This window comes from Vollenhovia emeryi, unplaced genomic scaffold (genome assembly GCF_000949405.1).
Source record: "Vollenhovia emeryi isolate VEMERY1.0 unplaced genomic scaffold, V.emery_V1.0 DF939940.1, whole genome shotgun sequence".
Taxonomy (NCBI): Eukaryota; Metazoa; Arthropoda; class Insecta; order Hymenoptera; family Formicidae; genus Vollenhovia; species Vollenhovia emeryi.
In genome coordinates, this window is record NW_011966426.1 from 1 (window position 1) to 14,573 (window position 14,573).

Genomic DNA, 14,573 nt, shown 5'->3' on the forward strand with positions numbered 1-14,573 from the left:
GGACGCGATTATCGCCGGCTTGCGACTGCTGCCATGTTGCTGTGGGGCCTAGTCGATGTATTTACAGCCCGGCTGAAGTGCCCACAATACTTCCTTGCCGTTAGCTGATTGCGAAGGCGGGGAAGAACTCACTCGGAATATACGAGATGCAAGAGAACTTTATTGAGATCTCGGTACACGGTAAGGTGATCGGTCTTGACCGTGACACAGACGAGTAACGACTAACATATTCTGTTCCCGCTCGGACAGCGCCACCGACGACCATAGACTGTGTCGTCGTATAGATGGGCAACTGCAAGTCGCCACATTGCCACCGTTGGCAGTGACATCTCTCGAGAAAGCCTGCAACTATTTCTACACGCCATACTACTCTTTTTCTCGTCTTCTAGACTTGGATTTTTTGACTTGCGTTTATTAGAACTAATCTTTTTTTCTAGGCTATTAATCTTAGTTCTAATTGCACGATATTGTTCCTATATGTTGTCCCTACTTTTGTCTGGTCTCAGTTTGTATATATTTATTGTAGAATTCTCGTATCAAGCAAATATTGTCGTCAAGTGTACCAAAAATTAATAAAATTATTAATTTTTTTTCGTTTTTAATATAAAGTTGACCAGAGAAAAGTAGATTTTGCTGCGTTCTTTAATTCCGTATAAGAATTTTGCATTTCTATAAAGCCAATTAAAAGATTAGTTCTAACAAAGAATGCCGATAAAACAGACGGCTTTAGCATCCCCTTAAGTATAGCATTATTAAACAATAATGTTGCAGCAGCTATTTCATATCACATAGGCAATGGACGTATTGAAAATATACATAAAACCACTGCCTGGTTTCTTACAATTATGTATAAATGGTTTAAAATTATGACCAGTCGATATATAAAACTTGCATTATCACATATTGATGAAAATGTGTACAAAGATAACATAATATTTTTAAAAGATTTTATCAAGATTATTAAAGGAATAACAGTCGGAGATGGAAAATGGAAACCATTTCAAAGTGGCTTAATACTTTGCACTCAAACTGCTCTTGATTTGCAAGCTGAATATTTAGAGAAAGAAAACTTTAAGTTTTTATTATTAGGAAGATTCACTCAAGATGCCTTAGAGAATCTATTTTCCATCATCCGAGGAAGAAAATCTGTTCCAGATGCACGTGAATTCAAATATACATTAAGACTTGTTTGTCTATCACAGTTTAAAGCTAATATTAATCGTAGTAATTACTCGACTGTTGATTCAGTTCATATTATTCAATATTGTAAGGAGATAAAAAATTGTGATTTAAAAAATACCTCTTCAGAAGTACAATCCCAGCAGAGTATTGAAGATTTATGGGATACAGGAATATATAAATCATTACTTGGAAATGAGACAGATTTAAGCGATGTAATACAGACAGCTTTGTATCATTTAACAGGTGCATTACTATATAAGATTAAGAAAAATTTTAAAGTGTGCGATCATTGTTTTAATGCTGTTGTAACAAATTGTGCAAACGATTTGAATAACAATATATGTTCTTTCTCTAGACTTAGAGAGTATAAGGAAAATATTTTAACATTTCCAACTATGGATATATATAACATTATATATAAATGTGAGTTATTATTTAGGAAAAACGAAATCAAGCTAATTTTAAATGAATTAAAAGTTATACAGTTTGTGCAAATGTTTTTACAACAATATCCTGCAAACTTTATTCCATCGTGCCACAACATTATTTATAAACTTATAAAAACATTTGTTATAGCACGCATCCATTTTTCCCTGAAAAAGAAAACTATTAATGAAATAAAAACTGTTAACAGTAGTAGGAGTGTTGCTATGAAAGCATATGTAAGCAAACCAAAGCATGATAAATAAAAATAGTTATTTCTATAATTTACGGTTTTCTTTTTTATTCACAAAATACATTTATACAAATAAATAATTTGAATGAGCCGCGTGTTTGGACTCAATATGGCGGTTAATTGCGGTACTTTGTTTATCTAGTGACTTTAGTAGTAGACAGAGACACAGACATAGAAACCGTGATTTCTTTGCGTGGCCACTCTCATGGCCAAGAGACAAACGTTTATTGGCTTAAAAATTCGACCTATCTCCACCACCAAAATTTGGCCTGAGCTTCCGGACCTGTATGTAAGACCGTGTCTATATGGCTGTATTCATAGTCGATTAATTCTTATATTGAAGATCGTCGTAAGTACTATAGTATATCTTATTTTGTCATCTACCAATCACAGAGCCGTATTAGCATCTTAAGATATTATTTAGGACTGTCTTAAAGTAAGATCCGACTATGAATACCGGCCTATATTTACAATTTGGATAGGAATAAAGCAGATATTTATATTTTTTGCAGATTTTGAAAATTATTATACATATTGTAAGACAAAACAGGTAATTTCCAAAATTTGAAAAAAATATAAAAATTTGTTGTCATACAAAAAATAAAGGTACATGAGTATTTTCATTTACTATTATTTTATTTTTAAAAAGTATACATATATATACATATATGTATATATTGTATTAATAAGACAACATTTTCCGCTTCTGATATATATATACTATATGTATGAGTTGGGTATCTCTAAATGTTTCAGACAAAAATTATAGGATTTAGAAGGGTGCAAATAATAGTAAAATTAATTTCCTATAACTTTTATCTGAAACATTTTTCCATATCAAAAGCTGTTTTCAGGATCTAGGGGTTTGGTCAGACTCTACAGACACCCTCTGTGTACATGTGCGTGTGCGTGCGCTTGGGCGTGCGCAAGCGCGTGTGCGTGTGCGTGTGTGTAAAAGTAAGTAATATACAGGGTGAGTTATAACATTTGTGCCAGAGCTCATGAGAAGGTTGAGAAGGTGCCAGGCGAGGGGTGAGGACGCGAGACGCGGGAGCGGCGACGTAAGCTCGCCGGCAACGGCGCGCTGTCCTCTCCCCTCGCCAGGCAATATCGATCGCCGGGCGGTCACATCTCGCCACGCGCTCGAATTGGACAGTGGGCAGGGCAAAGACGACGATTTTCGATAATTTATTACTCGTTAACTATTGCGAAAATTGCAAATGGTTCAGGACTTTTCTGTTCATCTCGATCCGTTCTACCTTCTCACGAGTTCTGGCACAAATGTTATAACTCACCCTGTATAGGGTGAGGCATTTAAAACTGTTTTTCAGAATATTTAGAAAAATGCAAATCGGATTAAAAAAAAGTTGCAATAAAAGTTGTTCACCTCGAAGAGGGACATCCATTAACATAAAGCTCGACCCCCCTGCACCACCCCCGGGGGATGGGACCCGGTGACTTTGAAACCTTAAATAGAAACCCCTATTTTTTATTGCAGATTTGGATTCTCCGTGAAACAATATGTAACTTTTGTATTAGACATTTTTTCGTTTCATGATAGATGGCGCTGTAATCGGCAAAAATGAAAATGAGTTGAAAATTGTTGAAAAATGGTAATATCTCAAAAAAATACACATCAGATGAGGAAAATCAAAGTAAATTTTTTGATATTTTTGAAAATGCTATCATGTGACACCGTCTACCCTCCTGCAATGCATTCTTATTGTTAGACTACTTTCAGCTTTACCGAGGAACAACTACGTGGACGTAGTAGTAATTTGTTCCCTTCGGGGTGCTTGATTACTGTGAGTCCCCTTGCCTCTCACAAGTGTTTCATTGAAGCAAATGTTCGAAAAGCAAAGTGGTCAGACTGTTCATTTTACTTCAATGATTCGGACTGTGAACGTCTCTTCTCAATTGTTCCACGATGTTAACGATTGTAGAGAGAGTAGATATCATTTTCTCGTACTTTGTTGAGGCTCATAGAAATGTTGAAGAAGCTCGTCAAAGGTATGCTAATCTATTCCCTGATAGGAATGTTCCTTCTGCAACGACTTTTCGCAGTATTGTCCAACTGTTTACTGAAATTGGAAGTGTTAAACCTAGAGAAAGAGTCCGACCGCGGCCTGTGACAAACGAAAATAACACAGTGAATGTTTTAGCTGCAGTTGCTGCAAATCCTCACATTAGTTCTAGGCAAATTACGCGAGGTTCAGGAATTTCTCAAAGAAGTGTTCTACGCATACTGCATGAACACAAATTTCATCCATTTCATTGTTGCCGCGCCGCTCCGTGCGCGGTGTATTTTCCTTCTTACTCGCTCCGGAGGTGTTCTCTGACGAGAACCGAAGGGGTTCTTTGATGGGATGTGGCTGGTCGGAGATCACTTCAAGAAGGCACCGTTGGATCTCACAGATTAACTTTATTTAACTGAGTTTCACAAGATTGGTTGACGGCAGGCCGAAGGCCTGACGGACAAGTGTTTGACGCGTACAGTACGTTAGCGGATACGCGATAGTGACAAGTGCCTCGATCTCGGACTTTCCTCTGGTTTTAAACCCGATGATCGAGGCGTCAGCGTTCTCGATACTTGACAGCAACTTCTCGGTACTCGACTGCGGTCATTCGTGATCGGGTCGAGACCTTGCTGACTTCTTCTTAGAATTTAATTAGGTTGCGCGGTCGGGCTTTTGTGGCTCGATCGCGCAATATGCTTACGCTAGTGTTATTCTAATTGCAGTAACACTGCTTGAGTGCCCTCGTTACCTCTTTCGGCAATCGGGGCACAACATCCCTCCCCCTTTGGAAGAAGGAAAACTGAGGGATGAAGTTTTCCGCTCATGGGTTTACCCTCTCCCTTTTCCTTGTTCCTTACAATATTTCTTTACAATTTATGCTTAGTACAACATCGCGGGTTCGCGGTTAACATAGTTTGGTGTATTCGGTTGTTTTTTCGTTCTACGGTATATTATCCATGCGCTTATGCCTATTATGCTAACTATAATTATTGCCATGCCCGTGCTTAGCGAGTACGCGACGTATCTGTTCGCAAATATGTGTTTGTTCGCTCCGTTTTCCAATTCTCTTTCGAGTTCCCGTGTGCTTAGTCTTAGTTCTATCAATTCCTTCGGGTTCGTTATTACGGGTTTTAACTTTCGGTTACTTTGTTAGTTTAGCTGATTTCCTTCGGCCAGGGGTTGACCGTGTTTTTCGTTAAATTATATCCCGGTAGGTGTGTCTGTACTACTTTATTGCCTATTTGTGTTTTCGTTTTCATGATCACGTCGGGCGTGGTTAGTTTACATTTGTCTTGTAGGGTAACTTTACCTGTGTTATCTATAGCGATTTCGCTTTCTGGCTGTCCGTTACATTGGACGCTGATTCGTTGCTCTCCTCGCGTGGAGTATAGCCAAGTGTGTTTTTCTTCTACCGTTATCCAAATGGTCCGGTTGCTTGTAAGGTGCCTTTTTTCGCACGCACTTAGGTGGCCCGGGGTCTGTACATAGGTTTGCACCTCGCATGGTGCGTCTTCGCTTACATGGTATGTCGGGAATGCTTGATTGCATACGTATTTTTCTGCTGTTCGCGTGCAAGTCTCTAGTTCTCGCTCTTTGATTATTAGATAATTGTGGTTTTCCCTATCTATTGCCATTAGATCCCCGGACGTTTTCACGAATGTGAATATATTGTCTCGCTCGTGGGCGGGAAGGGGAGTTGTTTTTATTATTTCGTATATTGGGTAGTTTACAATTGGGAATTTTAGGATGGTGTACACGTGAGGCATGTTTACGTACGCGGCTACCTTCACGTGTTCTTGGATCGTTTGCCAGTTTTCGGCTTGTACTTTGAATGGGAAGTGCTGTCCTGCCCCTAGGTATGTCGCAGCTTCCCGAAGTTCCGTCATTATTAATTCTATCGGCAACAGTCTTGTTAAAATTATTCCGTGTCTTGCGTGAGTCAAGTAATCCGTTACGTCAGTTATGTCTCTCGCCAGTGTGTTCGTTATCTCGTTTATTGTCACGAGGTGTTCTATTATATCCTCGCGGTTCGTCAGTCGTGAAACCTGACCCTGCATCTTCCGTGTGGCGTTCGCGATCATGTTCTCGTTGCGGGTCACGGTGTTTTCTAATGCCTCTATGTGCCCGATGGATTTATCCAGTATCTTCAGCTGGTTTTTCATAACGTGTTGCAGTGTCTTTTGTTGTCCCTGCAGTAATTGCATTTGCTCGTTTATCTTGCGTTCGTCTTCCGCATCCATCGTGCCGAACAGCGTTTTGCTTACGCTGCCGATCGCATTGATTAGGCCTCTTTTGTTTTCCTTAGCGGTATACAGCGTCTGCAGGCGCTTGAGGGCCGTTGCGATCTGTGCTTCCTGTTTCGCTATTATTTGTAGTACGTTTTCGCACGACGGTTCGATGCCCGCGAAGGCGTGTTGGCACAGGGCTCGAGTGTCTTCGTCAAATTCTATTAGTTGCTCATGCCTGACTCCTAGGGCTTTTACTTCGAGGTCTATCGTTAATTTCCATTCGGCCTCGGTTTCTTGAAGTGTGCCTAGTTTTTCGTAGTATAATCCCGGTTCGTGGTCGAATCGGTGGATTTTGTATGGCTCTTCCTCGGCTCTCGTGCTAAGTAGCAGCAATGCCAGTCCCATCCTGCAAGACAGGAGTTCATGTTACTTTCTTTGAATCCCCGTCGCTTTTTAGTTGCAGGTGCGCGGGGGGTTTTTCTCGCTGACTGTTATCTTGGGCTGCGTCAGGAGTTCCTATATCTTATTCTTTTAATTATGTTACCTTGCTCGCTGTGAGCTCAGTCCCGTTTCGCCTCTTGCCTTCGTTATGTCGTCTCCCTGCTGTATGGGCTTTGCGGCTTGTAGGCAATGCCGCCGATTGTTTCAACCCACTTACTGTTCGGCTTGTGTCGGCCGTGCCGATCGCGAGTTATCAGTCGCCGAGGGTCCGGTGCCCGAGCTCGTGGGCGGTTCTTCTGAGGATTCATCTCGGGCGTCGTCGGGAGGGTCTTCCGAGGGTTCCTCTCGGGCTTCTTCTGTGGGGTCGCCGTCTCCTCCGGCGTACGACCCACCCCCTAGCTATGGGGAGGCCATGGCGTACCGCGAGGGGTCGCTTTGGGTGTCCCTCCACGTCTCCTCACGGGGCCCGATGGGTCTACTTTCAGTGAGGTAAGTGTCCTCTTGTTTTCTTGCCTACTGTTCTTTTTACATTCGCTTTTCGTTATATCGATTTCCTGTCTTGTTTACAGACGTTGGCTCTTCGGCCTATTGCGGCGGAGATGGCGGGCGCTCACTCCCTCCTGTCCTGGCCCGTCGTTATACATCGTCGTTATACGTCGTATACCTCGTTATACACATACACATATACTTATATACATTTATATATATTTTAATCTCCTTTTATACCCCTATTTTTATTTTCTTCCTTATAATTGACTTTTTCTTGGATTCATTTATACGCGCATTTTTATTTTCGTAATTATACTTAACTTTTGCTTGAACTGTTTCTATTTTATTCATTTATCCTATCTTCTATCATTCATTCCTGTCCCTTCTCCCCTCGATTGTAGTTCTAATCTCCTAATATTCGACAAAGGGTTTTATGCGATTTGCGTGCACTCGTAGGCTTCGTCGTCCCTTTTTTATCGTATAGTTTACTTCCGAGTGCTTCTCCGTAATGATGTACGGACCTATCCATTGAGAATCTAGTTTTTTCGAGCGTCCTCTCCTCACGGTTTCGTCGTGTAGGAGTACCTTTTCCCCTACTTTAAACATCACACTTTTAGTTCGTTTGTCATAGTGAGCTTTTTCTTTATTGGCTATTAATTGTTCCTTCGCTGCTTGTTGCGTAGCTCGCATTCTCTCGCGTAATTCTTGCGCGTAGTCGTCGTACGAGTACGTCTGTCGCGGCGGTTGAGTCAGGGCCGTAGAGTCGCTTGGTGCCCGTATATCAATTCATGTGGAGTGTATCCTATCGCGCTATGAGGCGTTGTGTTATATGTAAACATTGCGTACGGGATCCATTCATCCCAATCACTTTGATCCTCGTCTATGTAGTGTCGCAAGTCCTCTGCAATAGTGCGATGCGAACTTTCCAGAGCTCCATTGCTTTCTGGGTGGTAAGCCGTCGTCTGGATCTTTTTTATTTTTAATAGTTTGCACGTATTCTTGAATACGTCGCTTAGGAAATTGGTACCTTGATCGGTCAGTACCTTTTCGGGTATGCCGTGTTCTAAGATTATTCTTGTTACAAACATTTTTGCGACCGTGACTGCTTCCTGATTCGGTATGGGGATTGCCTTACTAAATTTCGTTAGACTGTCTTGGAACGTCAGTAAGTATTTGTTTCCCTGTGTAGTCGTTGTCAACGGTCCTACTATATCTAAGGCACATTTTTCGAATGGCCTATCTGGTGTGTCTGTTATCACCAGTGGTACCTTTATTCTTCGTGACAATTTATTTTTCTGACACTTTTCGCATTTTGAGATGTGCTCTTCCACATCCTTCGTTAACCCTTTCCAATTATGAGTTAACCGAATTCTTCGTATGGTGCGTTCCACTCCTTGATGTCCTCCCACAGGCGCATCATGGTATTCATACAGTATTTTCTTCTTTTCCTCTTCTGAATATTCGCGTTCCATCGTTGTGTCTGTTTCTTCGACGGTGTTTACGTCAGCAACGTGTCGGCTGAGCGCGTCAGCATTTTTGTTTATCTCACCTGCTTTGTGTACGATTACGTAGTCGTACTCCTCTAATTTTAATCGCCACCTTATTAGGCGCGATCCTGGATCGTTTACACTAAATAGCCACACTAGAGATTTGTGGTCTGTGACTATCGTGAATTTCGTTCCGTATAGGTACGGTCGGAAGTGTTTGACCGCCCATACTATGGCTAGCAATTCTTTTTCTGTAGTGCTATAATTTTGTTCGGCTTTATTTAAGACTCGACTCGCGTATGCTATTGGTCTATCTTTTCCTATTTTTCCCTGCGATAATACTGCTCCAATCGCATGATCGGATGCATCAGTCGTCACTATAAACGGCTGTTCGAAATCGGGATACTGTAGAACGGGCGCTGTCGTCAATTTTTCTTTTAAAATATCAAACGCTTATTGTTGCTCTTCCGTCCACTCAAATTTTGTTCCCTTCTTCAGTACATTAGTCAAGGGTTTTGCTATTTTAGAGAAGTTTTCTATAAATCGCCTATAATATCCTGCCAATCCGATGAAGGCCTGGATATCCTTTTCTTTTTCTAGCGTCGGAAACCTTTTAACGGCTTCTAATTTCGTTGGATTCGGAAGGATTCCGTTATCTGTTATCTTGTGTCCGAGGTACGTCACCTCTTTTCTTAGGAACTCGCACTTGTCCGACTGTAATTTTAGATTATTCTCTCTCAGCCTTTCTAATACTTCAACGAGTCGTTTGTTGTGTTCCTGTAGACTATGCGCATATATGACTATGTCATCTATATGTACGAGACACTTGAGTCCCTGTAATCCGGTTAATACGGCATTCATTACTCTTTGAAACGTAGCTGGTGCATTTTTTAGACCAAATGGCATTCTATTATATTCGTAGTGCCCATGTGGAGTGGAAAATGCTGTTTTCTCCTTATCAGCTTCCTCCATTTTTATTTGGTGATATCCCGAAGCTAGATCCAGCGTCGAAAAATATTTTGCATTTCCCAACTGATCTAATATGTCCGTCATGTTTGGTATTGGGAACGAATCGCCTATTGTCAGGTCGTTTACCTTTCTGAAATCGACTACGACTCGTAGTTTCGGTTTTCCTGAGGCGTCTGCTTTCTTCGGGACCACTAACAGTGGCGCATTCCACTGACTCGTGCTACGTCTTATTATGCCGTTCTTCAACATTTCTTGCACTTGTCGGTCTACCTCCTGCTTGTGCTTTTCCGGTAGGCGATATGGTCGTACGTTGACCGGGGAGCTATTTGCCTGCGTAGCAATTTTGTGTTTTACAGCTTCCGTACAGGTCAGAGGTTCTCCGTTCATGTGAAATACATCATTGAAATTTTCGCAGATTTCGACAATGGTTTTCCTTTCCTCGGCATTCAAATGTTCGGTGCGCAATAGTTTAATTATTTTTTCACTGCGCGATATGTTTCCGGCACCCTTGCTAACCTGTGCTGCATTTATTTCTTCTGTCTCCTCCAGCCCAATTTCCACAAGTTTTACTTGCGGCATTGGCATCTCAACCGTGGTTTCTGTTGTATTCAAAATGCTTGCTACGCACGTAAATTCTCTTGGCTGCACTAGACAGTTTCCTATAAACACTCCGGGTCTAGTTTCTTATGTCTGTATTATGCCCAACATATTCGTATCGGTAGCCAAGTGTATAATTGTTTCGCTTCGCGGCTTTAGTGATATTCTTCTGTAGGGGTACAACTTGAAGATTTGCCGTCCTATGCTAACTTGTTTTTTCCCGTAATCGCATTTTACCTTATGTCTCTTCACGAAATCTACTCCTAGGATTCCGTCATACTCCATGGGGAAATCATCTTTGACTACATATAGTGTGTGCTTTATTTGCAGTTCGTCTAACTTTATCTTGGCGTGAATCTTGCCTATTGTTTTCACCTTATGGCCTGTTATCCCCGTAAGCGTTATCTCGTCTTCTTCTATTAGTGTTTCCTCTTTCAACAACGCTACTTTTATTAGGGACAAAGCGGCTCCTGTGTCGAATAACATGTTGGCTTTTCCGCGTTTCGTTTCTCGGATGGGCAGGTTAATTAAATCTAATCCTGTGCTCCGCTGTGGCACATCGTTCATGTGCGCAACCTGATACTTGAGCGCTCGTCTCGTCTTCTTCTCATCGTTGTCATCTTCGTCACCGCTTGCTGCTGAGTTCGCGCTCTTTTCTTTGTATTTATTATGCTCATTGCCGTTCCTTTTCGCTTTTCCCTGCGAGTAATTGGGTTTAGCGTATCTCGCGCTATTATTTCTCGGTTTCCCGTGCAACTGCCAGCATTCCTCTTGGACGTGTCCCGGTTTTTTGCAATGTCTGCAGTGCTTCTCCACCGCATTTACTCTGGGTGTCGTCTCGGGTTTCGGCAGCTGAAAACGATTTGCATATCGACTGCTTCGGCAATCTCTGTTATAATGTCCGGGTTTTCCGCATTTGTGACACGTTACTTTCACTTTATTGTCTTTCGGCTGCGAGTTTGCATAGCCGTTTCTATACCGTGCCGTTTCCTTTGGACTATTAAATTTTTCCTCGGCACTTGCGCCAGCTATGGCGTCTTGCATAGTTTTGTAATTTCGGGATCTGACGAGTAGTTTGATCTCGTCTTTCAGTCTCAGCTGAAAATTTTGTAAAGCTTGTTGCTTTATCGATTCTAGAATGCCTTGCTTAACTCCTGGCGGGTGATTGCTTTCCTCTACCATGGATTCGAATAGCTCGTTGGCTAGTTTTTCGGTTCTCAGGCCGAATTCTTGAGCGCTTTCTCCGCTCCTTTGCTTTAGCGTATTGAAGTCAAGTTGCAAGTGCGTAGTGCTCTTCTTACTCTGATAGCACACGACTAATTCTTCTTTTAATTGGTCAAAGTCTCTAATCTCTCTAGTGCGAAAATCTGTCAAGGCTCTGCCTTTCAATTTGGTGTACAATACGCCTTCTAATAGTGCTCCTTCGTCGAGTGGATCGATACTTTTCACTGCGTAAGTTATGACACGTAAAAATTCTTGAAGTTTGCTTGAGGTTCCATCGAACGGGGGAATCGAGTTTCGTGCTTCCTTTAGGGACATGTATCTTCCGTTCGTGTTTCGTTCTCCCGGCTGACCGGAATATTGTGCAGACGGTGTCAATTGGTTCTGTGATAGTATGTCATCGTCACGTCTGCTGGTGTTTTTTACCACTGTCCGTCCCAGGTCGCGTATTCGTTCGCGATCTTGGATTTTACTTATCTCTATCCGCATGTCGCGTATTACGCTTACTAATTCGGACACTGTAGCTCGTATATCGTCGTTTTGCGCGGTGGGCAATACTACCGCGCTTTTAAACGGTGTACTGTCTCTGTTACTTCCGGCTACTAACCCTAACGCTTCGTCTATTTTTTGACCGACTGCGTTCGGATCCGTTCCAACCGCGTGCGCCATGTCCCGTTCTTTTGAATCGGGTTTACCTGTCGCGATTGACTTTAATGCGGACGCGTGCCTATTTACTAGGCTATATGCCGGACTGCTTTCCGGTTCCGTATCGGAAATCAAAATCACTTTGGGCGAAGTCGCGATTTCCTGATTGGGTACTTCTGTGGCGTCGGAGTCGGACTCCTCGCTTGTGTAGTACTCCTCTAAATTTCGGCGGACACGGTTTCGTCTATTTCGCGGTATGCGTTTGACCGTGTGTGAACTTCGCGGATTTTCGTTCGCTTTTCGGGCTGCTTCGCTTAACAGCCTCCACGAATCAATTTCGCGCGGTGTCGCAGGGCCATTCCCTGACATCTACTTTTATTTGTTTCGGCAATTTCGCTCGCTTTTACAATAGTCTTAATACGACTTACATTAGACGCATGTTGATTTCTCGATCAATCCTGCTGTCGTAATTCAGTGCCGCTCGGGTGTCGGCTGGTTGAGGCTGGTCAGGGCTGCTTCTCCGGTTTCCCTCGGCGTTATCACTCGTCGGCTGCTACCGTCGGCTGCTACCGGGTGTCCGTGTCGTTCGCAGTCCTCTGCTAGTCCTCGTTGTCTTTACTCAGCTGTTCCTTGGTCCTCTGAGGCAGTGTTCTCTACTCAGTTCACAATCCCAGTACCGCTGCCACCACTTTTGTTGCCGCGCCGCTCCGTGCGCGGTGTATTTTCCTTCTTACTCGCTCCGGAGGTGTTCTCTGACGAGAACCGAAGGGGTTCTTTGATGGGATGTGGCTGGTCGGAGGTCACTTCAAGAAGGCACCGTTGGATCTCACAGATTAACTTTATTTAACTGAGTTTCACAAGATTGGTTGACGGCAGGCCGAAGGCCTGACGGACAAGTGTTTAACGCGTACAGTACGTTAGCGGATACGCGATAGTGACAAGTGCCTCGATCTCGGGCTTTCCTCTGGTTTAAACCCGATGATCGAGGCGTCAGCGTTCTCGATACTTGACAGCAACTTCTCGGTACTCGACTGCGGTCATTCGTGATCGGGTCGAGACCTTGCTGACTTCTTCTTAGAATTTAATTAGGTTGCGTGGTCGGGCTTTTGTGGCTCGATCGCGCAATATGCTTACGCTAGTGTTATTCTAATTGCAGTAACACTGCTTGAGTGTTACTGCCCTCGTTACCTCTTTCGGCAATCGGGGCACAACATCATTTATCGCTGCATCAAGAACTGCATGGTGACGATTTTCAAAATCGCTTGAATTTTTGCAACTGGATACAGGAACAACTGGCAGTCAATGATAATTTCATTTCACAGATACTTTTCTCTGATGAATGAAATTTTACGAATCGTGATCAAGTGAATCGACATAATATGCATTATTGGTCAGTGGAGAATCCCCATTGGTTAAGGCAAGTTGAACATCAACGCCCGTGGAGTGTCAACGTTTGGTGCGGTATTTTAGATACTCAGGTAATTGGCCCATACTTCATAGAAGGTAATCTGAATGGTCAAATGTACAGCGACTTTTTAGATAATGTTTTACCCATACTAATGGAAGATGTTCCACTTCAAACAAGAATGGATATGTGGTTTCAACACGATGGATGCCCAGCGCATTATTCACGAATATCTCAAGAAGTTTTGAATCGAAACTATCCGGGTCCATGGATTGGACGAGGAGGTCCTCAAAATTGGCCCGCACGTTCAGATTTGACTTCTGCCGATTTTTTCCTGTGGGGAAGGCTAAAAGAGAGAGTTTACATGGATGTACCAACAACCTCAGAAAATATGCAGCAGCGAATTATCAATGAATGTGCAAACATTAGCGCAGAGACACTTATAAATGTCGGATTGTCTTTCAGACACAGAGTTGCAATGTGCATTAGAAACAACGGACATCATTTCGAACATTTGCTTCAATGAAACACTTGTGAGAGGCAAGGGGACTCAGAGTAATCAAGCACCCCGAGATAGTGAGAGGCAAGGGGACTCACAGTAATCAAGCACCCCGAGATAGTGAGATGCAAGGGGACTCACCAAAATCAAGAACGCCGAAGGGAACAAATTACTACTACGTCTACGTCGTTGTTCCTGGGTAAACCTAAAAGTAGTCTAAGAATGCATTGCAGGAGGGTAGACGGTGTCACATGATAGCATTTTCAAAAATATCAAAAAATTTACTTTGATGTTCCTAATCTGATGTGTATTTTTTTGAGATATTATTATACCATTATACCATTATACCATTATACCATTATACCATATATACCATTTTTCAACAATTTTCAACTCATTTTCATTTTTGCCGATTACAGCGCCATCTATCATGAAACGAAAAAAATGTCTCATACAAAAGTTACATATTTTTTCACGGAGAATCCAAATCTGCAATAAAAAATAGGGGTTCCTATTTAAGATTTCAAAGTCACCCCCCTCCCGCCCCCGGGGGTGGTGCAGGGGGTCGAGCTTTATGTTAATGGATGACCCTCTTCGAGGTGAACAACTTTTATTGCAACTTTTTTAATCCGATTTGTATTTTTCCAAATATTCTGAAAAACAGTTTTAAATGCCTCACCCTGTATAATAAATGCTTCAATAAACATTCTTAATTA

At 42.4% G+C, this 14,573-nt stretch overlaps 1 protein-coding gene across 1 annotated transcript; it reads left to right on the top strand.

Moving 5' to 3' along the window:
• Positions 1 to 3,697: 3,697 nt before the first annotated feature.
• On the top strand, positions 3,698 to 14,081 carry LOC105556549. The gene is made up of 3 exons (XM_012003646.1): positions 3,698 to 4,134; positions 11,702 to 11,704; positions 13,187 to 14,081. Exon 3 carries the CDS (start codon positions 13,333 to 13,335, stop codon positions 13,882 to 13,884), a length of 552 nt encoding a protein of 183 aa, XP_011859036.1. The 5' UTR covers positions 3,698 to 4,134; positions 11,702 to 11,704; positions 13,187 to 13,332; the 3' UTR covers positions 13,885 to 14,081.
• Positions 14,082 to 14,573: the final 492 nt, after the last annotated feature.

Coding starts and splice junctions, on each gene's coding strand:
- LOC105556549 (XM_012003646.1), top strand. CDS start 13,333: ATGCATTATTGGTCAGTGGAGAATCCCCATTGGTTAAGGCAAGTTGAA.